This window comes from Aptenodytes patagonicus, chromosome Z (assembly GCF_965638725.1).
Source record: "Aptenodytes patagonicus chromosome Z, bAptPat1.pri.cur, whole genome shotgun sequence".
In the NCBI taxonomy this organism is placed as follows: Eukaryota; Metazoa; Chordata; class Aves; order Sphenisciformes; family Spheniscidae; genus Aptenodytes; species Aptenodytes patagonicus.
In genome coordinates this window covers 88,845,874-88,870,306 of record NC_134982.1, presented here as the reverse complement: position 1 = coordinate 88,870,306, position 24,433 = coordinate 88,845,874, and the positions used below count along the sequence as shown (strand labels likewise).

At 43.1% G+C, this 24,433-nt stretch overlaps 1 protein-coding gene across 1 annotated transcript in view; it reads right to left on the bottom strand.

Annotated features, from left to right (window-relative positions):
• Nucleotides 1–24,195, bottom strand: part of CAST (calpastatin) — a 65,955-nt gene extending 41,760 nt beyond the window's left edge. The window contains 3 exon segments of the mRNA XM_076363344.1: nt 9,302–9,373; nt 18,861–18,926; nt 24,089–24,195. Coding sequence (XP_076219459.1) covers nt 9,302–9,373; nt 18,861–18,926; nt 24,089–24,127 — 177 coding nt within the window. The 5' untranslated portion in view covers nt 24,128–24,195.
• Between the last annotated feature and the right edge of the window lie 238 nt (nt 24,196–24,433).

Here is a 24,433-nt window from a genome sequence, read left to right as displayed (position 1 = left end):
TCATTGTCACAGATGTTACTTTTATTGTCATTTTGATGAAGAGTGATCTCAGTGTTTCCACTTGATCACATAATGAGTTACCTAACTTGAAACTTCCCTCAGCTATGCATGGAGAAATACTCAGAAAAGACATACTTTTGAGCGTCATGTAAAACTCCTCACTGGGCATATAGAAGCGTCATGAAAAGAGTTCTGACATCAATAATTTGTTTTAAAGTCCCCATTCTTGTTTCTTCTTAAAATGTGCTCTTCAGTTACCTCCTTTTGGAAACTTCCTGTTTCCATCACAATAAATTCTACAAGTTGGCACATACTGAAATTTCGTTTTCATTCGGTCATACTCAAATTAGAAGCAGCGCACCAGTACTGTCACCACTCTTCTCAGGTTCCCACTCTGCACAACAGAGCATTACAGTAACGGATGAGCTGGTCACTGCAGCAGAGCTCTCCTTTCTTGTAGATAGCTCAAAAATCCTCTTTTCAGTTCTACGTCCTGCAGAAGCTGTATTTAGCTGTAATTACTACAGCTAACTCTTTCCATTTCTGCCTGTTGTTTTAAACACCAGAATGTTCCAAAGCTATCTGCAGCAGCAAACTGCAAGCTGATAAAAAAACACCAGGAAAACACACGATTAGGTGCCAGCCACATGCCACACACAGCTGCTGAGCTCAGCTAGGATTTGTGTCACTTGGTCTGCAGTATCACCGAGGGACAGCATGCAAAGCCCTTCTCAGCAGAGCTGGAATAGAAACGGGGAATTGCAAACAGAGCCAGTATTCCTTAAAGAGGGGTTTAAAAAGATAGAAATGTTACGTAAAAGAAGACTTCATCTTAAGACTGAAGATCTCCAAGGTTATGAGCTCGGTTATTTTTATTACAATAATCAAACTAGGCAATACTCAAAATGGGCCGCTGGCAGTCACAAGAGCTAGTGAGCAGCATTCTGAATTAGAAATTGGATTTTTTCACCCCCAGGATGCAGAAACACAGTATTATTAATGAATCCATATGAACTGATACACACATTGTCATGACGATGTTGGCTACCAAGATGAATGGAAAATAAGATAGGAGGATAAACAAAAATCACCAAGTCAAGGAATTTTAGTAGAATTTTGGTTTTAAAATATAATCTAAGCATAACACTGCATAACCTTTGGGGGGGTATTGTTTTTTTTTTTCTTAGATCATTTTAGAAAAACTAAACATTGTTTTACTATTCCCACTTAAAAAGAGCCAGATTGGGGCATTTCTTTCTTCAGCATTGGCTCTTAACTCAGTATCTCTCAAAATTGCTTCAAAAGAGCCCCCTGCATGCTCTGGAGGAATGAGCACATTATTGTTCAATTAAAAAATATAATCTCCACCTTCGTGAGGCCTTGTCCTGCCTCACAGAGGCTTCCTTCTTGGAGAAAAAATGTTAGTTTTCTGGTGAGTTCAAGCACTTCTACTATGCAAAGCGTAACTGCAGGCACAGAGCTGACGTCTTCCAAAACCAGGAAGGTTTCTGAGCCTTAAAGAGCTCCCGAGGTGCTCACAAGGCCACCGACCTCCCTGCCTCCCTATGAGGTTCTTCCTTTGGCCGAAGAGACTTTGTCCAAAGTCCCAAGCTTTTGTGATTGCAGGTTTTCCTCCCTCAGGAAAACAAGAGCAGAAATGATGAGAATGAATACACTGCAGACCAACTCACTGAAAAAAGTGGTTCTGTACTTTCTGGAGACGGAGGTTTCTCCTCTACCCCCATTCCAAGAGCCACTACCTTCAGTGCAACACAACTTTGCCTAGATTTCAAACTGGGAGCATCTGCTTAAGTTGCAAAGCTCCAGAACTAGAGCTGTGAGAAGTACTGGCCGAGGGACTCATCCGTGAGACTCCAAGATCAGGAATAGAATTTTCTGCAAGATCTACCCCACATATCTAATCACTCCTGTAAAAAAAAAACAAACCCAAACCCAAAAAAGCACTGTTTTATACAAGAGGCTGACAGTAACAAATACGTTAGTCTAGAAAAGAAATGTCTTATGTAGATGAAATTATTACCCAGTATGTTTTATGTGAATTAAAAAAAATACATTGAGAAAACTAGTCATCAAAAAAAGGTAACAGATCAAGAACTCAGCAGAGGTCTCTGTAATGTTCAAGAACTCTGTGTTACTTAACACACTAGTTTCACTTTCTCCAAAGAAGAAATGAGAAGGAGGGATGATACTGACACTGCCACTTGTCACATGAAGATAGATCTTGTTTTCTCAGTTTGTTTTTGGATCAAACTTAAAACACTCAGCAGTTTTAGTTTACAGTAACTATTATCAAATAGTGGCATAACCTAAACAACACCTACCTATCTAATTTCTACTACTACATAAACAACAGTAATATACAATTCATTGAAGAGTATTATTTTTCCCATGTTTATTGTATCTGATATTTTAGCATCTCTTAGGTATCAAGTATAATAAACTCTTGTTGTCAACATGTTATTGATACCTAAGAACACTTCAACCAAGAAGTTGCTCTTACAGATCCCCACACCCTGACTACGCAATATTCTGTATGTGCCAGAGGCATACTAAGCTCTGCATTTGTATTCCAAAAAAATTATACGAGTTTTTGAAGCAGTAACAGTGTGGGCTGTGAGCAATGAAAAAAAAACAAACCCAACCCATAAGCAAAAATATAAATACAGAAGAACTTAGACACTACTTTAAAAGTCTGCTCTTCCTCATCCCTCTCTTCTTCAAGACTGCTTATGTCACATAAGCCACTTGTTGTGTAATGTGTTAAACATGCAGTCTTACCCACTGTCTAAAAAGACTGTTCCCAACATGCTAAAATAATTTTAAAAGCCAATTCACTACACACAGCTAGCTCTGGAGCTTCAAGCCTGCTGATGACAGGATCACGTCGGAAGCCCTGGAAGTCAGCAGCTTATATTATTTCAGCTGCAAAATTCCCAGAAGAGAGAAAAAAAAAAAAAGAGCTGAACATGAATGTAAATTAGCCTAAAGCAGAGCCAGTAGGAAAACAAAGCCAGTACGAATACCTAACTTACTTGGTGCACGCGTGCCTTCTGTTTCCAGCAGGAATACCAGGATACGGCTGTTTTTCACCCCAGCGCCGGAGCAGGCTGTGGTTTTGGTTTTCAGGAGGTGCCAGCCAAGCCCTCAGCGAGGCGGTGTGCCGAGTGGCGTGCTTCCCACCCAACAGGCACGGCCGCCCCACCTCCGGCACAGCCTGCCGGTGCCCGCATCCGGGAAGGGAACCGAAATAAGCAGGTTCAGGCCCCAACCGCGCCGTGAAAGCGCTGGTGCGGAGGCGTGCGCAGGAGCTCTGCCCTCTGCACCGCAGCGCCTCTTCGCATTCGGAGTGAAGAGATGATGAGCAAACCCCATCTCCTGCTTCTGAGCCCGCTTCTGGACGTGGCCTGACCAGGTTCCCCCACCAGACACAGCTGTCACCGAGCTGACGGCACAGAGAGTCACGCAGCAAAAGCAGGGACAAAATGCCTGCCAGGATGGTGCAACTCTGGGACAGAGCTACTTTTAGCTTTCAAAAAGCAGTATTTGTCTTCCAACTTTTGAGTTAGTAGCACTGGTGCTGAGGGAAGGAACCTACTCATTTCCCCTCAACAAGACTAATATTTTTATTAGAAGTTTATGAGACACCCCCTCCCTAAATTCAGACTGATTATCCAGACTCCCTGAGTACATAAATGTTATTAACCAAAAGAAATAGAGATGGTTGGACCAGTTAAGGCCACTGGAACTTGACTGATTAGGACTATTTTTAAGCATAACAAATCCAAATAATATATATTAATTTAGAATTTAAAAGGTGCTTCCTGCAATACCAACAGTGATCTGCTCTTGAATTTTTTTTTTTTTTGGCTATAGAATCAAATTCTCAATACCTGTAGTACGGGAGGAGGCTTTTGTATGTTTGTTTTTAAAGAAAAAGCCCCCACACCACTAACAAACCCTGCAAGCATTTTTTCATAATAGCCGCCCTTTATCTCAAGGGAACAAGAAGAAAAAGTCAGCCCTAGAAGGGAAGTAGAAAGGGGAAAACGCCCAAAGATACGACACAGACTGGTGAGGAAAATATCCCATTTTTGAGTGACGTACAGAATATTTTTTGTGCCATGATCGTATTATTTTGATCATTGCATAGTTTTACAAGTTGCAACTTCGGCAGTGGTCTCCAGATCAGAGGCTTCTTTTACAGCCCTACTTTTCAAACACAAAGATGACCTTGGGTGACGGATGCCACATCCCATAATGTTACATAAAGCCAGATCTTCCACACACGAGGCAGCTTCTGTACTCCTACAGCTTCCAATTTTTAATGCTTTGGTCTATTTTTAGCATGCCTCTGCTACCAAGAAAACCAGCGCTGCTCTCCACACAGACACAGTTCTTGTCATTTTCAGGTGCAGGGCTACATGCTGGCAACAGCTCTGAGAGCAACCTGTAGAACAGCCCCATGATTTGCCACGGTCTTGCTGCAAAACACCTATAAATTGAGGATCTGTGCACCATGACACACACCTACTCTAAGGAGAACATGAAAAGGAAGTTCTCAGCCCATTTAAGTATTTTTCTGAATAACCTCAAAATTTAGACATAGCCTTTCCAACCTTCACAATATGACTGGTAACACGGGAAGAAATTTACACATTTCCATGCACGTTCCCAGTCAGTACTGTGACTTCAGATGCCTTCTGTTCAAAAATGCCTTCCTTCACAATAAGGTGCCTGTGCAAAGCTCACAAAATAAAAATTTAGTGACAGCTAATAAGGTACGTAGCAGAAAAAAACATCCCAGCAAATATACTGACAGTAGGAATCACTTCTGATGATAATCTAGATAAACTTGTGACAGAATTTCCAGTCTGCTGCAGAAATAGTAGGGACTTTACTCAGATATTTAGTAATTGCTCTTTTTTTTCTTCCTGTTTTCCTGCCTGTTGCACAAGCAGATCAAATCCCCCTTTAAAACAGTGTTAATTCGGATGCCAGGTGAAAGTAACTAACCTTAAATTTCTTGAATCATTAAGATCAAGAAGCTTTCTCTGAAAATATTCAAGATCAGTCAAGTCTGAAATAAAAATAATTCTTACTGAATTTCCACTGTTGTTGAATTCTTCCAGCACTGCTTCAATAAATTGTCCATGACAGTAATATGGACAAACATTCACACTTCACTAAGCTATAGCAGTCAGCAACAAAAAGAAAATTATTACTCATTAAGAGCAATGCCAAAAACCTGTTACATAAAAAGCAGCAAAACATCATTTGGTATAAATAGAATTACCATATAAGAACACAAAGATCCAGAAAGATAGCTGGATCCAGCCATGTTCAAATATTAGTGCTCTCTATTAATAGCTATGATTGAACAGTGAGCTAGAAATTGGCTTTCCTGTGGGCTATAGAATTGGCAAAAACAATTTAAAAGGCTGTAAAAGAAAACACGGCAGTGCTGGTAGGGTACCTTCTGCAGAGGAAGGAGGTTGGTTCAGTTTTTCCTCTTCACTGCTGCCTGCTAATCACAGTAGTGATGACCTCCTGGTTTGTGCACCTTGGCAGTTAATGTATGCATGGAAGAGGCTGCTCATGAGCAACCAGTAAATAATCCTGGTGATCATAACCCTACCTGAATCTTAATTTTTCACTCCATTTGCCACAAGGCATGTGCTTTCTGAAGAGACCCTGGTACAAAATAACAGTCCAACAGGACTTCACATCAAAAAAGAAAGAAAGGCTTGTGATAGAAAAAAGTCAGACATCTGTTTCAGTTAAGTATCTTTAAATCGTTCATTTAGATTTGAGTCATACAGATACTGGGCACATCAAGGTCGCTGATTCAACTTTCTAGGTGCCCTTAACACAGGGAACACAAAAGCCATACAGATATGAAAGAGAGGAGACAAGAGAGGCCGCGCTTATTCCTTATACCACACGGACACATATGCATCCGAATAAAATCCCTGTAAGACGACACTGAGCAGAAGCAGTGAGTAAATACTGGCTGCAATGCCAGGAGCTTAAGAGTGAAACAATAAAGAGCACAGGGATAAAATTAAGACACAAAGAATGGCAGTTGAGATACACAGTGCAAGGAAAATGAAGCCAGACAGATAAGTGCTTGCTCTTAGGAGTAGTCCACATTACAGGATACCATCACAGGAAAATTACACTACCCACATATTAGCCAGGCATTAAGCAATGACAAGCATTCATCACACACAGGTTCCTCTATCCTAAACTCAGCAATACAGGCGACCCAAGCAGAACACAAGCCATCAGTTATTATTACTTACTAACTGAAGGAAAAATGACTTAGGCCATAACATAGAGGCAGCAAAAAACCCTCTGGCTATTAAATTTAGAGTGTATTTCACCACAGGGTAAGAGTAGGTTAAAAAAAATGAACAGCTCTAGCTGGAGCAACTTAACTGCCCCACCTCGCCTGCCTCTTCAAAGAAGTTAGAAATTTAGCTGGGATAAGGTACGTTAATTAACAGTATTATTGACCAACAAAATGATTAAGGAATCGAAAGAGATTTTGCACGTAGGACACATTAAAGCTACAGCAGGGAAAAAACTGAAGGAAGAAACAGCAGTCCCAAAGTTTTCTAAAAACTGGTGGAATATTTTTGATTGCATTAAAAGATTTGATCTATTTTTGCAGGAAAAGAGAACAGGCTGCCTTGCCTTTTCAAGAAATACTTCCTTTCCTGTAAAAAAAAAAAAAATCCCTGCAAAACTTTTCTTTTGAATAGGTATTTTTAGAGACAAAGAGAAAAAGAAGGTCAGAAAAGAATACAGCTAGCCAAATGGCTTAAAAAAGTATGGGTGGCACAAACTACAAGAACAGAACAATAAATCTCCAAGTTTTGCTCTATTTTAAGTAACACTACAGGATTGCAGGAGATTATTAAAATTAAAAGATATAATTAAGAGAAGGTTTAGCCTAACTGAAGAAAGGTAGTCGTGGCTGAATGGGAACTATAAAGGTTAAACTGAAAATAGCTATTGATTTAGAGTGAATATTAGACAGCATGAGGTAAGTATCTTCATAGTACATAATCTTTACCAATAAATCTTTTGGAATTTCACTGAAACTGGAGAAGCACCAAGTACTGAATAAAATACATAGCCTAAGTTGTCATAACCTAATATAAAGCAATTCCTGGCAATTACAGTTCTTATGCTTAATAGCATCACCGGAAATTGTACCTTGCACACTTAATGTAAGAGATACGCTTATAATAGAAAGGACACCTACAGAAAAAAAGACTTAAAGATGTTTTAGTTATCAAATTAGATGTGAGCTTCCACGGGACTACGCAGCTGGCGACTGACATGCAGAAAGATTGTACTCGACACCGTCCCACCCTGTACAGCTGTCATGGGAACTACATATGGACGACTACATCCAGCTTAACTAGCAGGAGAAAGGCCCTGGCGAACTGCAAAGAACAGAAAGAAAAGCAACAAAAACGTTGGGCCATCTTTAGTGATAGACAAAAGCATTGAAAGAAAGGGACAACAGGATTTATATCCTTGTGTCCTCCTTCATTGAGTAGAAAGGAAAAATAATTACTTAGGTAGCACAGAGGTATCTTTAGGAGTATTATTTTACAAAAGCATTGATTAAGAAAATAAAAAATGCCATTCAAAAGCAGAAACACTTCCTGTCGATAGGATCTTTGAAACGATGGGGTATCTCCAGATATGGAATACTGTGGTGGATTCAATTGACCCCTTGCCATACTTTGGTTCAGGCTGACTAAGGGACAACCAGCCTCACGTCCTGGGGGTGAACTGGCGAGCTGGAAAGCCCCTGGCTCACATACAAGGGAGCGAAGGTGTCTTGAAAAATATTTCGGAAGGTGGCTTCAAAACCCAAATGTGCAAGATAACCAAAGTACAGACTAAGATACCAGAGCTAAAACGAAGACATTTATCTTGTCTATGCTATTGACTAGCAGCCAACTACTTCACTCTATAAATATTATTATCAGGATGGGCCCAATTTGAGCACTCCCTGAATTGCAGCTGGACTGCACGCCAGGTGGCTCTCCCCTTGAGCAGGGATGCCTCTCAAGGTTTGAGATTCCTTAGCTGAGACTAAGAGATCCTTCCTTACCCAAGGCAGAGAGATCCCCTACCTGCGACAGATCCTTGGTAAGTGACTGATAGCATGGTGAATTAATGCTATGAAACATTACTAATCCATATAGTTAATGTTATTATAAACATTGTATGGATAATTCCATTAGACATAAACCGTTGTTCAAGTCTGAGACTAAGACCGGACCCAGCAGCACCTAGGCTCCGAAAGGAGTTTAGAAAGCAAGAGGGTCCACTCTGAACCTCGTGACTCAACAGGAGGGGCCTCTTACTCTTTGCATCTCCAGTCTCTGTGTGAATCATTCTAACTTGATTCTAACTCAATTTTCCTTTGTATGTTTCTTCCATGCAGTAATTAATAAGGTCAACCTTGCCATCAAACTTATTGAATGTTGTCAAACCACTGTTAAACTTTGTTAAATTCCATCAAACTTATTGAACTGTCAAATTATTATTTTACCTCAATAAAACATACTGCTGTTTCTCTCTTTTGAGCAAGGCGCATTCCACTCATCTGTGACAATATGCACCTAACAGTGATTACCAGCTACAGCCATCAGTTCACGTGTGACCACCATCAGAAAGTGTATTTTCAACACCCTATTTCAACACCTCGCAAGACCTGAGCACGTTTAATGTGATCCCTGCTTCTCTTCATGGAGTATCAACCGCACTCCAATATGCAAGTCATCTTTATAACGTCTCTTACACTAAGTTCCTGAATGACTGAACTGCTCCAGGGGTTATGAAAGCAAAGATGGTTAGCAGTACTTTGATCGCACCAGGTCCCACTGAGTAAACAGAATACAAACATACAAACAATATCTAAGGGTGAAAAATGAACCACAGCCCCATAAGTCAAATGAAGTTTGCCACTGATATCAATGGGACCAGGATTTTTTAAAGTAACTAGGAGACTAACAAAGAACACGTGAAAGGGGAGAATATTACCAAGTCTATTTCCTCAAGAAGTCAACGCTAGCATTCTGCTGACTTGTGTTCCTCTTTCATTTCGATTCACTACAATTTCTAGCAAGACATGAAGAGCATCTTAGTGTTGCTGAATGCTGGCAAACAAACGGTTTTCTATCCTGTTGCAGCGGATGAAGTCATATCATATCCTCTTCACTTTTTAAAAAGACCACTTCCTTACATGCATTACCTTAACAGCAGGAGGTGCTCCACTTGTCTGTGTTTTGGGGGGTTGGCTGACATTAGCACTTGCTGGTTTCTTCTACAAAATAAAAGAAAGACATAATAAACATCAGAAATGTTGATGAAGAAAAAGAAAAGCCAAGTAAAACTGTAAACCAAAAAAAAAAGTATAAAAAGACAGGTACACTAAAAAAAAGTCCATTAGAACATCTTATGCAAGGCAAGTAATCCAAAAATAAATTCCCCTATGTAGCTTTAATTCACACAGACTCATTTCAGACAGTTTTGCCCAGCCCAGAACAGGCTGAGTTCTCTTGCACTGTTTTATGGATGATACATAAATCTGTGCTATTTCCTGTGGCAGAGGGACTCCATTTTAATTAACAGTTAAAGCAACAGTAACCATATATACTTTAATGAAAAGTATCAATGAAAATAAGATGGGTAAGCTATTGCTGTACAGACATAACTTGAATGACAACAGAGAAGGTAACATTACACCTCAGGCAGGGAAGTAAAGATACAAAGCTAAGGGCAAAATGATGGCTTTTCTAGTTAATAAATATTCTTGCAACTGAAACAAAACCATGACATCCCCTTTGAACCTCCAGTTTTCAACCAATGCAATGCCATTATTACCAAGTACCACTAAGCACTGCAGCAAACACTCAGCGACTGCTGAAATCACATCTAATGAAGACTGGGAAAATAAGCCACTAGTAATGAACAGAGCAAAAAGCATCCGATTTTTGGAGGCAGCAGATGGGTAAGACCTATTCACTTTGGTAAGTGGAAGCTCAAGATTCACAATATAACTTAAGCATTCACACTTTAATTACTCTCTGCAAGCAGGGAAGTCTGCAGAATGACCAGAGATTCAATCAGCAAACTTGTATGCAAACTCAGAAGCACCAGTTTTCAATTGATGGGACACTAGGTACTGTAACAGACTGGGAGGCTCAGAGACCTCTGTCATTAAGGTAATTCCACCTCCTATTCTCTTTCTGATTTAGCTCCAAAACCAGGAGAGCATCTCGAATAAACAAAGCTGCACATTCAACTGTCAACCTCCAGTCAGAGCCTGGGGCAGCATACCACCAGCTGTGGCCATTTACATGAGGTTAACATCACACAAATGTGGCCCAACAGTACAAGCTGACACAAAGTGTGAAATTTATATCAAGATTTCACACTTAGTATTGGCCACACTGGAAACGATGACATCCAAGTAAGACTTCACAGTATGTTGCAAAACCCAAGTGTAATAGTGATTTTTCCTGTTAAAGGGATATTAGGAGCATGGCTGCCTCTGCCAGACGCTCCAGCCCAGGACCCTCCTGCACGGCTGCTGAAGTCCAGTGCTGCCCAGTACAGACCAGTACTCCCCAGTACAGACCTGCTCAGCCGCTGGAGCCCAGTCCAGCGCCCAGGGACCGGGGGTCTCTGCCCAGGCTGAGGGATGTGATTGCAAGTTCAACCAGCAGCAAAGCCAAGCACATATCCCAGAGACACACAGACACAGACAGACACACAGGACACTGACAGGGCCAGCTACACTGGTGTCAGCAGCACCCACCCCCAGCCACGTCCCCCGCTCTGGGGCTGGCAGAGGCAAGAGGTCACTAGTGCAAGCACACACTCGGCACCCTCTGGGCTCATGAGCAGATGCACAGTCACAGGTCCCCCAAGCACCGGCATGGCCCCTCTGTCCCGCAGCACCCCTGCCCAGACCCTGGCCCTCTGACCCCTGCCATGGGTCCCCTGCTCGCCGGCTGGTCCAGCTCAGTGCTTGCTGCAAACATGCAGCACTCACATATACGTCCCACGGGCACCCCACATGTGTGGTTCCCCCCAAAACCAGCATGGACCCTCCGCCCACCTGATACCCCTGCCCAGACCTGGGGCCTCCTACTCACCCACTGGTCCAAGCTTGCTGTTTGCCAGTGAATACACCTGCACACCCCATGCACAGCTGGTTTGAGGAGGACACAGACGCTTGCCCCCCGGCAGCAGCCGGCACCAGGCACTGGGCTGTGACCCCTGCACATCGCCCCACCAGTTGGCACGGTCCCACTGACCCCCTCCAACATCCTGGACCCTCAGGCTTCCAGCCTCACCCATTGCAAAGTCCCGGGTTGTGGCAGTTTCTTGAGAGCCCATCCACTACCGTGACTGACCAGGTGACTGGTCAGCCCTAGGGGACAATGCTCCTGAAGGCAGGTGATGGAAGTGTGATGCGTGACACTTTTGTAGAGACAGTACCGAGATGCAGAATGCCTTGGCTTTTATCTCTGATGTAGTGCATTAAAGACTCAGTGATAAGCATTATCCACAAATGCTTCAACTTTTAAATAAGTTATTAAGTTGTTGAATGAACACAAAATTTTAAGTGCTACCTTTCCATTTTCAAAAAGAAAGGAAAAAAAAAATCATCAAAAAAAGAGCAGACCTCTGAAGAGCAATCATTATTCAGGATATGCTTTCAGTATCACAGCTCTCGATTTCCACTTCAAGCTCAGCTGAAAACAGTCTTTGGCTCAGGACCTCATGGTCCATGGTGTTCAGGACTTACCTTTGGTACCTAAGACTATGTCTAACATAACTGTGATGCTCTGAAAATCCACAAATAAAGTACTGTTTTGCAGAAGGAGTTTTTATGACACCTACCAGCATACTCAAAAATTTCAGGCACGAGGCTAGCCTTTCTTTTTCCCCCAGTCTGAACTAGAAAAAAAACCTAATAGAGCAAAATAAATCCTTGTGCTGAGCATGAACTTATGTTAATCAATTAAAAAGTATAAAGAAAAAATTGTTAATGCAAACATTTCTCTGTTTCATGGTAAGTGGAACAGCAATAAAGGTACAGGTAGGAGAGAGAGAAAGAAAAAGAAGCAAATAACTTCTTTTCCTCTGGAGTAGAGAAAGACTATCTGGAGATAAGCTATGTGGAAAGTTAAGCCACAACATCAAATCAGTATTCTTTACTGAATACTGACCACAATAGGCTAAATAGAGTAATACATTTCAGTTCCCAGGGTATCTTTCAACAGTAACTTCTTTGGTATCTACCCCTTAATACCTTTGTAAAAGCAGAAAAACTGGCCACATCATGCTACTAGGTTCATCCTTCTTTTACGCTTATTGAAGTAATGATGTTATGTGCTTCCCAGCATCCTCCCCACAATGCTCCCTCCAGGCAAACCAGCTCTGACACCCTTTATCAACAAATCCATCAGAGCTGTTTCTATCTTCTCCCCCTCCAAGAAGTGGAAGAGTATTTTTTTTCTGTGACAGTCTCAGACACAATCAGCTGAAGAATCACCTCACAGCTGAACACACACCTCACTTCCCAACCTGATAATAACAGAGCTGATGAATTATCAAAGCATAGCTTCTTTATGAAATGAATTAGAAGAATCAAAAGCCTGTACAGAATTGTGTGTGAAGGAATAAAAGCTATGGCATACAGGTGCTTATAATCTATTCTTCATTATTAGCAGTGGCTTCAAAACAAAAAGCCAAAACACTGTTTCAGAGTGGAATATTAATTCCCCTGTGTTTAGTAAAGGGGAGATAAAACACATATCCCTTTGATATGTAGATTTTCTGAGTGAAGACATGCATTAAGACTGGTGTCTAGAAATATGGATTAAATGTTCATTTTGGACTATAACATTAGTGTTCATTTTAATATTGCAATGATAATGTGTATGATACAGTTGTTTTAAGAAAAACAAAAATCACAAGAGGAAAGAACGTGCAATCTCTGTTCTGGAAATGCTTTTGACAACCATAAGCAGCATTTCAGCCTCCACCTTTGAATCTTTCACTCAAAAATTGCTTGAGCAGCGATCACAATTTCTTCCTATGGTTGAAAGAGCCTCACATCACAACAGCTCCCAACGAGTACCAAAATTTAACTGAAATAATGTTATTTTTCAACTACCTTTTGCATCTTAGTCAAGGAAGAACCAAAACAGAAAAGGAAGATGGGCAAACAAGCCAGTGCTGTACTCCTCAGCACCCCTCTGCTCCTCCACCGAGGATGGATTGGGGCCACACTCCCCTGTGGCCACCAGGTGCTACCGGTGCTGCGGGGCGGACACCCCTGCCAGCCCCACAGCACTCGGTGCAGGGGGGGAAAAACAAACAAACAACGCCATTTAAAATAAATAATTTGTTAGCAAAGTAGAAAGAAACCTCACAAATGCTGCAATCAAAGTTACTTATGCACCTCCATAATTCAGACCAGTAGTGGGCACCCCAATGGCTTTTTACCAGTCATAATGTCTTTACTCAGCATTATGCCCCTGGACTCTTGAGTAACTCTAATGCTCTTTCTGGATACGGAATCCTGCACAGCAAGCCTCAGGATTAAAAGCTATCACAGAAAGCCTGATGTTAGAGCAAAGAATCAATTCTAAAAGGATAGTAATGCCAGCTTTGCCTGGAGGGAGCATTGTGGGGAGGATGCTGGGAAGCACATAACATCATTACTTCAATAAGTAATTATCACTGCCATCCTTTCAAAGTAAAGAATGTATTTCCTCTTAAGTAAAGAATAAGCTGAGTGAGCAGCACATATTTTGTCTACACTGCTGTAAAGCATGACTTGAAATGGCAGGACGCGTTAGGGATGGTCTTGTTTCATACCGTATCTGGTAAAACATGGCCCCACTCTAAGCTGGGGCTTCAAATTCCTAGAATACATGGCTCCATCTTCCTTTTAATACCGCACTTTACATTCAGACACCAGCAATGCACAGGCTAGATTTTTAGACCGATACAGAAGCTCTCCTTGGTATTTCCCTCTACGGAAGTAAAAAGAAAATACGTCCTTCCAGATTATGCGCAGTTAATAACACAAGCACGAATCCATTCAAAACAGAATAGGGGGGTTTCAGAGCACAATCACACACAATGGGAGTGTTTGGTTTGCATCGATCTTACAAATTACACACATGGTTATGTACTAAAGCACACCGCACCCCCAAGGGCAGCCCTCTGAAGGGACAATACTGAAGACGGTGTTCAAGAACAGGACAGCAGGACCATGCAACTCATTGCAACACAAGACCTGCCTTACTGAGTCTAGCCAAAGTTTCACATAACCCTGTCTCTAGCAGTAGCCAACAGCAGATATAAAAGAAAACAAAAACAGTGATGTAGAAATAGGTCAGGTACATGTTGATACTCCTTCCAAATACTCTCTCAGATTCAAACAATTTGTGGCCCAGGGACTTCTTATTTCAGTGTATTTTATAAACTGTCCTGGGTTTCTCTTCAGTGATTTTGTCCCATCTCCCCTTCAAAGTATTTATATTTTAGCATCCAAAAACTTCTAGAGCACTAATGCCTTGATGGCATACAAAGTCTAAAGCGATCTGAAATTGGTGAAAGGGCAAACGTAAGCTGAAGATGATGTCAAGATGAGGGGTAAAGGAAAACCATACCAGCTGTCTCTCACCTGCTAACACTTTACATACAAAATTGCCAAAAGCCTTGGAACATCAGGAGGGAAAGAGAAGAAAGGAAATTTCCTATTTCATACACTTTGCAATGGCATGCTGAAAACACATTGAGTAAGGACCATGATGTCAAAACACAGTGAGAAAACAGAGGGACAGATATGGGAAAACAGCAGTACATCACTCACTTTTACTGGGTGGCAGGTGCATCCCAGCTGCAAACATATGCAACAGCTTCTAGTGCATGAGCAACCACCAATTCTAACAACAATCATCTCTTTTCTGTTAACATCTACCATACACACATCCACAAGGAACGAAAACACTTCATTAAAGCTGATTTAGATTCTCAAGAAGTGTCTGATTCTCCTTAGAATGTGAATGCAACAAATATAAGGTTCTGAAAACCGAGACATGAAGAGTTAAGGTATATCCCTGTGACTTGAACCTTTGCCTGTGAGCAGTGCCCAATACAACCATAACACACGCGCACTTTCACTGTCAACTACACTGATAAAGAACTGCTGATATCTTCTTTCGATTATGTATTCTAACATACCTGCAGTTTCCAACTCTGTCCCTCCAGCAAATCTTTTGCCTATTTCTAGAAGACACCATGTACAGATACACATTCAGTTGCTCATCATTAGATTGACAGATTATGTGTATCTCAACCCAAAGCTGACCACTCCTGTTGCAAGTCGATCCCCCAGTCTGTCTAGACTTAAAGCTTGAGTAGCACTTCTGAAATGAGGCAAACCAGTATGACGGTATCTCTCCTTTGCTAACATACATTAAGTAATGAAATGGAGGAGATCAATCTTTCCAAGAGCAACATGGCCCTGTGAAGCAGGATATCACAGTCCTTTCCCTTCCAAAACCCTTCCACAATACCTCTCTCCTGTGCTAGATGCAATGGCACTGAGTATTAGTGCAACCAAAGGGCTTCCAAGTAACTACCACAGACTACTGTGAAGGATCAGGGTTAAAGTAAAACAGGTATATAGCCTTAAGGCCACATCTTAAGTTTTTGTTTTCAGAAACTGAACAGACTAAATTTAGTATTCTAGAAGGAAGAGTCGGAACCTTAGAACTGCGGCAAGCTTTATGTTTCTGGCCACTGAGTGGAAGAGGTCAGAGTGGATCCTTGGCATGAGAAGCAGGGAAGGACTGCGTGCATCCTTTACTTTCCAAGCTAGACAGCCATCAAGCAGAACGGAGGTTGCTGAAAACAGCTGCTGAACTCACGTGCTGTCTGTCTCTTCCAGCCAGTCAGCAAGCTCTAGCTGTGTGACTTCAGTGTCAGCCACTCCAGCGTGGATTTTAGAAGCTTCATTTTCAAGTGAGGAGCAGACACAAGCTGCAGCTGCCAGCCATGCTACCAATACCATGCAGGAAGGGAAGCCTGCTCTATGATTCAGAGGGAAAGGCTCACTGCCTTCAGGGAGTTCATGGCTTCCCCTCCAAGCTTTGAGGACACTGTTTATCACACAGCTGTGTGGACCAGCCTGGTACTTGGTGACCTGGTTTCTTTTCTCTCCTACTGAGCAGTTGGATGACCTTAAGTAAGGCAATTCCAGCTCCGTGCTTCAGCACCTCCCCTTCCCCACATTTTATCTATGTCACTCAGATAATGTGTCTAGTCTCCTTTATACAACGCTTTAAGATCTAAGGAAGAAAGTACTGCATGATAGTTAAGCAGTAAGTCACTGGAAACTTAAAAAGTAAGTACTTCCTGAAGAAACAATCTTATGAACAAACGTCTGTTGGTACATCATAGATAAAGTGCACATACTCCCTGCTATGATTGTATGCAATTCCGAAACTATAGTGTTATTAAACAGATCATCTTCACACTGGTAACTCCTAACCCTTTTAAAGCATTATTTTATTGTATTATGATGCTAGAAATGGAAAAAATCTTATGGAGCCATTTAATCTCCTCAGCACCTCTGTGCAAGTGCATGTCTTACCAAGCAGGTTGCTATTTACAGTAAACCTGCTGTGGTTTTTTCAAGCTACTTTTAAGTCTCCAAGAAGGAAAGGCTTAAGAAGCCTATTCTACACTTTAGCAATACTCATTTTGAGTTCTCCTTGATGTTGTGGCTAATTAGCATCTGCTACTCAAACCTGTGTCGGACCTTTCCTACCTTTACTTTTCAAAGCTTTACTCTTCTCTCACTCCTTCAGGACCATATACCCGAAGAATCTGAGAGATAGAGTCGTTTATTGTTATTTTTAGCTAAACAATGAGCATACCGGCTTTTACAATTTTCCCTTCAATATGAATATGAACTCTTCAAAGACCTTCGTATTTCCTTGTCATTTTTATAATGCATTACCAAACCTTTTTCTAGTAGGGAGGTGAACAAACTCAATATTCTAGACAAGGTTGTCCACAGCTATCTACAGATAAGATTATAGATTTCTGCTTTAAAAATTGAAGACTACAGGAATAACCTCTGACTTTTAAACAAAAATATAACACTGCAGACTCTTGGGAAAGCTGTACAAAGATTTGAGTTGCTACCTCAACTGCTTAAAAAAATCAGAGAGTTTTGGAGGTAGATGTGAACCATGGTGGAGCTGATGCCATTCAATGGGCCTAAGGAAAAGTGTTTTCATCTACTTTCACTTTTAAGCATTGTAAAGTCAACAGAACAAGTCAAATACACAAAGAAATTCACAAGAGGAAACACACATGCAGTATTCTAAGGACTCAAAAAGCAAACGCATCAGGACAATAAACTTAGTAACAGCCGCCTTTTGCTAGCTAGAAACAGATCTTCTCAGCAAGAGGTCAGAAACAGTAACTCCACAACCCAAACTACAGGCTTCAACTCCCACCCTTCCCACAAAGAAGTCAGCACTTCTATATTAAAAGCAACAACATGCAGTCAAAGAATTTGGCATTAAACTAAGAATGTCTAAGAGAATAATGCTATTTAAGAAAAAACTAAACTGTCTAGAGAGGCAAGGAGGAACATGTTCCCAAGCTTCCTTGGTATGTGGACAGGAAAGAAAGGTAATTGCTTTAATCATCTACTTCAGAGGATGGTAATAAAAGCATTCACTGGCCTTGATTTGCAGTGCAGTTAAACACACTGCAGCTTAGACAAAGTTATTTTCCAGATAGCTTCTGCTATGAACAAAGTATCAGGCACACCAATTTCTGGCTTCCCTATATCAATGATTGACATTTGAAGCCAACAAGTAAACATCTAGTAACAGACGTTTCTACAAATTCTTCTCTTTCTGAATCTGCTGTTGGCCTTCCTTGGGGAAGCACTGCTCCTGCTTGCAATAGCAGAGGCTCTTGGGGAACTAATGATCAGTACTGGCACTCACGTCCTGGCTTGGACGACACCTTCTCTTTGCGATACAAGGACCTACCTCCAAGTGGCTTACAGGGCTTGGAGCTGCTGAGAGAGAGGTGACCCTTCAAAGTACTGTTCCTAACACTGCCCACAACCCATACAGCTTCTGATTGTTAACAACAGCCGCTATGCTCAGACTGTAAAGTTGCTTGTGTAAACTCAATATTATAACCCAGCAGGGACTCTTGAACTGTAAATACCAGTTCCTCAGGAGGCAGTATCTTGAAAAACAAGTATTTTTTCTAAAATACAGCACTGACCACATATTTGCAAGTGTGTCAGAAGATGGCCCAGATGTGCACCACCTATGTATGAATTTGGATTTTTATCTTTGGAAGAAAAGCCAGGATGCAGACAAGGTGGAAATCGTCACAGTGCACTCACTTCATCTGTACTTCTGAACAATTGAAAAACCGTGACTATCAGATGTGTCCCACAGTGTACCTGCACTGCAGAATAGACACATCCACTGTGATCATTTCCACCAAAACTAACATGAAGTATTTGTGAAACGATGAACACAGCAAAGCAATATTTTCTGTAGGCTGCTCAGCAGCACAAGACAAAACTATACTATTATTCCTGGAATGAATAATGAGTGACTACAGTCATCAGTTAATTATCTGAAAACTACCATTTTGCTATCAAAAGACAAAAATCTGCATAGGAGGAAATTCATTACAAACTTTTCTTCTTAATACGTTCAAACACTTGAATTTACCTCTGCCGCTCCTGCTTTTTTCTCTCCCGATTTGGAAGGATCTCCACTTGCCTTCTTGTCACCATACTGCAAATAGAGAAAATAGATGTGTAGTTATTAAGATCTTAAATTATACCTTCTATGTAGAGAAATTCCCAAACATCTTAGTGTATCTATAATTCCTTTCACCTATGACAATACGACAGAAAGGAACATTGTAAGTTTTCCTTCTCACTAATGGACAGGATTTCTAAATGACCTGCTTGATAACTTCAAGTGAAATCACAGTCGGAAGGTCACGACTTCCAGGGCAGTACATGTAACATGACTGTTCTTGTGAAAAGTTCTGGAAGATACTAAGCTTATCACTCTTTCCTCACCAGCGCAGCACTCTCTGATACTTGCTTCGGAAACGCTGTCAGTCCCATAGGCCTCAGCAGAAACTGAACAGCTCTTCAGAGACACCAACACGACATGTGCAATCATGAGCATCCACTCCAACACCTGAACTTTCCTCAGACACATTAAAATGCCCATTATGCCCAGCCCTCCTTACCTGGAAGAAAGCTGTTACTATGATTCCTAGAATTCTGCTGCTGATATACAAAAAATAAATGCTGTAACAGTTCAGGCACAGGCGCACATTAAGAAATACAGTTCTTCCAGGTTTCCCAAACCTCCTGCATCTTTCATTCCCTCCAAGACTTTAAGCTCTTGCTTTCATCTAACCTGATGTGCAATCCCATTTGCTCCCCATGTTCGGCAATATACAGAAAGACACAGTTTGTTCAGTATGCACACTGGCATCCAGCGCATGTTTTACTCTCTGCATCTCTGAAAAGTGGTGAATACATTCCCTCAAAAAATCTTTTTCAAAAGCATATTGTTTAATCTTTCAAATAAAAAGTAAAAGGCAAGAAATTTTACCATGAATATAAAAGGCAACATAATATAGCTATTATCCAGTATCTCAGCTAGTGTAACTTCCCACAGCAACTGAGACATCTGGGAATGAGGGTTCATGTCTGGTTGTTTTGTTAAGTAAAGACAGGAGATGATTTGAGACCCATTTATTCCCTTCTGTTTTGAGGACTGAGCAGCAGGAGGTAAAGTTTGCTAACCCACTGAAATAATGAGTTCCTACACATTTTTCTTTACATGGCTATAGGGAGAAAAACTTGTCAAGTATCTTAGTCATGCCCAAACTCATTTTAAAAACTGGGATTATTAGAGGTTGTCTAAAACAGTTTTTGAATTTTTTGTCATGTACCACCATAATGGAAACAGATTAGAGATACGCTATTTTTTTACTTTTAGTTTTATTTGTTCATTCAGCTATAGTATTCTCCAGCCTGTCTGCTGATGTGCAGCATCAGTAAGCACGCTCTTGCTGACAAAATGGTAACTCCAGAGCCAACACTGCTATAAGGCTCAGGAGCTACAGCTCCTGCCCAGCAAAACTCTGTTGTGTAGACTGGGCTCTCTTCCTAAACGGATACCCTCAGCATCACAACACTCTAAAAGCCAAGTGCTACCCTGAATCCAGCTAATTCAGCTAATAAAGCAAGCACGTCTTTCTGTACATTGCACGTATTTTACTGCTTTTATTCATTTGCTTCTTCAAATTTGGATATAGCTTTAAAAGCAGCAACACCAATTAAAACCCAGGGGTTTTTTTCTTTTATTAAACCAAGTCACAGAATGCAGGAGCCTTACTTGGTTCCTACTGAGTGTGCCAGACTTTTACCAGGGCCAAATCCGGTGTTGCCCTCCCTCCCTAAGTCCCCCTCCTCGTCTTCACACCAAGGAAACCTGTACCAAACAGGACACAGCACCAATAGGGCACCCAGTCCCAGGACTACGAAGAGGGGGATACGCTGTGTCCCAGCGGGTGGATGGAGCTCGGAGTGTCCCCTCTTGGGTGTCAAGGCGTCTGCGTTTGCCAGCCTTGGCAGACATTTCTCCTGTTTTCGCATCCCTAGACCAGGCGGTCAGGTACAGTGGTCTGTGCTGCCTGCCAAGCACCTGGGAGCAGACAGAAGACAGGACAAGGGGTCTAGGAGGATTCCCTCAACCACCCTTCAAGCAGAACATCAACCCCATGTCTCTGAAGGACCCCAGGGCGGCTTCACTGGTCAGAGAGGACAAGGAACAAACCAGGACAAGGACCACAACCTTGCCACCCCTAAACTCAAGTTGGAGAGAGCTTAAATGCATGCCGTCTTCCCTCCAGAAGGCTATGTCAAACAGCACCTATAATAATGAGACTTTGACTTAAAGGCCAAATACTGCTTATTTTAACCATGGGAACAAAGCACGTATGGCCCGACCAAAGTAATTTTTTATCCATTAAGTTGGAGTCACGCACTGTGTACACATTAAGCACTGATACTCTCTGACCTCAGATAATAAAACAGCCTATGAAAGTATCAACTCACTTGAAAGTCTGCCATCCTGGGGAGGTAACCTTGGAAAGCACAACTTCCTAATACACCTTCTGAGAAGACCATGCTGGTTCCCTGAACAGCTGATGCTTAACATATGAGAAGTGACCCTGTTTCAAAAATGCCCTTCAACAGCTCTTTTCTGCTCAGTATTTCCAAGCTTTGAACCGTTTAGTAAAAAAATAAATATATAAATAAAATAAAGCCAATAAATCAATCTGCTTAGCAAGAGACTAAGCTCAGGTCTTCTGGGACAGTATGCATACATTGCTCCTTTACATTCCCAAGTGGATGACAGAGTTGACTTTTCCTTTGGGCACTCTTTCCTTTTTCTGCTCATCTTTCCTTACAATGCCAAAGAAACATATCCACAAGCAAGCCAGTGGACAGGAGCAGCTCCAGCTCTGTCACACAAACAGTGAGCATACAGTTGAAGCTACATGTCTAGTTTAAATAACGAGCTAACAACAATTTCTTATACTTGTTAAGTTGGCCCAAAATATTTTCCAACTTCACTAACTAAAAACAAAACATGCAAACCCACCCATAATCACATCTTCACAAAATGCACAAAGAAGTATCATGCACAAGAAAGTTTATCCTGAGATCTTCATCCTGTTCTACAGTGCACAGATGTGTCACGGACGCTATGGTTTTATAGACAGACCTTTAACTTCTGATTCAAAGAGCATTCATCAACTGGAAAGTAACTGGCCTAGGTGAAAAGCACAAAGCAAAATACTAGCAACTGAACGCACAACTGCATTCTCAGCCCGCGCCTGCGAAAGACCAGACCTCAACTGAAGGTCTTGCTTCAACAAATTCCTTCTAAACCTCGGGAGCCCCATCAGCATTAACGAGCCTTTGGTTCAAAGCCATTGCGCAGCATCTCAGAGGACTGCAGTGATGACACGCTCAGTAACTGGGTGAGAAGGGAAGTCTCCTTGCAAGAGTCTCAGCTGCAGTCAACCAACTTTGCATTACAGATATTAAAGGAGACGTATCATTTTATGCGGATAGGAATCCGACCTTCGTTTTCAGTTGAAATTGGGAAGAAGACGGAGATCTTTGATGCTGCTCAGGAAACTGCCAGATAGAAAGGTGTCAGAGCAACTACAATCACGCAGTGTAAGGAATGGACAGGTGAAAACTAGATTCTTCTTACAGCCATCCCACTCTGCTTTACATACACCAGCCAGCAAAAACCTTGGTAGAGCAACCAGTGAACCTCTTTTGCGTCTGTTCCTCTCTCCCACCTTTCTGCTTCGCTTACTCATCCTTCAGGCCACAAGGTCTTCCTGGCAGAAACTGCCCTGTGTGACACACGTGCATGGGACAAGAGAGTACTCCAGCCTCACGTGGAGGCCCGCAGGTGCTGCTCTGGTCCCAACAACTGTAACGACGGGTTTCCAACGGAGCATTTGCAGGAGCGGTTTCCTTACCTGATCACAGGTAGTCACATTGTCTTAGTATCTTTTCTTACCCTGGATTCAGTGACCCAGGACTACCGAGGCCTTTAAGATTTGTGTCATCACTTAGTGCAGCAATTCCCAAACTTTCCTCTGTGTGACTTTGTGTCACCTCCACCACACTGTTATCACTGATTTGACGTGACACAACGAATGATACTTGAAAACATTACTAAACCCCGACCCAAGCTACTTCGAGCAATTTGAAAGTACAGTTATGAATTCAACAGATTTCATCTACCCGATTATATATTTAGGAAATACATTAAAGTGTTTTTTTCTGAAAGCCACCTTACACGATGCATACTTTCTGCAAAACTTTAACAGAATGCAAACTTTTTTTCACTACTCCACAGAGAGACCAACTGTTTCCTCATATGACTAATAAATTACAAAGATGACTTTTCAAAGCAATTGCAGGTTCGTCACAGTAATGAGTAGCGACCTAAGTCCAGCCAAACCACACGGAGCCATCAGAGAGCTGTGGTTTACTTAGGGAGTATCTGGCAAGCGAAGACTATTCCTGGCAACTCCACCAGCTACCTGCAGTTAATAACATGTTTCTGAAAAAAGGCACACTGAGGAGTTTTTCCAAAGCAGAAACAATCCCATATAAATTCTGCCTGATGTTGCAAACTGCCGTGTTTTGACCGAGCGGTACAGTTTCGTCAGCTAGCGAGCTTGCATTATTCAGAAGATTACGACAACAGCCAACAGCAAGAAAAGGCCCGTTTTTCAGTGTCGCTTGTAAAAGACCGCGGAGGGATTACGGCAGCAAATCCAGAGAACACCAAGTTCGCATCTGACCTGAAATACACTACGCGAGCGTTTAAAAAAAGCACTGGTTTGCCTCCAGTCACCACAAAATCCTTTCCTTATCCCTTTTTAAGCCGTAGTGCCGGAGAGGGGAGCCAGCCTTCGGGGCACCTCGCCCGCGGGAGCCCTCCCCACCCTGCTCCCGGCCGCTCCCCCGGTCGCCCCCGCCCCCCGAGGGGGGCCCAGGCTCCCCCGGCCCCGTCCAGGCTCACCCCCCGGCTCCGGGCCCCCGGCCGCAGCCCCGTATTTACCATGGCGTACCACCATCGCGCGAAAGCCATGGCGCTGCCCGCTGCCGCTGCTCCTCACCGCCCGGCACGGCGCGACCCGGGCCGCGCCCCGGGAGCCGCCTCCGCCTCAGGGCGGCACCCGCCGCGGCAGCGGCCTCCCACCGCCGGGCCCCACAGCAGGGCGGCGCCCGCGGCCCCGCCGAGGCTGTGGAGCGCCCGGGGCAGCGCGCCGCGGCCCGCCACCCCCCTCCCCCCCCCCCCCCCCCGCCGCCGGTCCCACCCCACCTTACCGCCGCGGGCGGCTGCCTCCCCGTCCCGGGCTGCGACATGGCGGCGGCGCTCCCTGCCGCCTGCCCCGGCGCTGCTGCAGGCCCCGGGGAAGCCGGGGGCGGCCGGTGGAGGCGCGCAGCGGTCCCAGCGCCACAGCCGTCCCGCGCGGCGGCCGGTCCCTCCCCTTCCTGCCGGGGCCGGGCCGGGGCCGGGGCCGGGCCGGGGCCGGGCGGGGGGGCCCGTGGGGGAAGCGGGCTGCCGCGGGCGGCTGTGATTGGGGCCCGGGCTGAGGCGGCCGGGCGGGTACCGGGCGTGAGGCGGCGGCCCCCAGCGCCCCTCGCCCTGCGAGCGCCGGTGGCAGGACA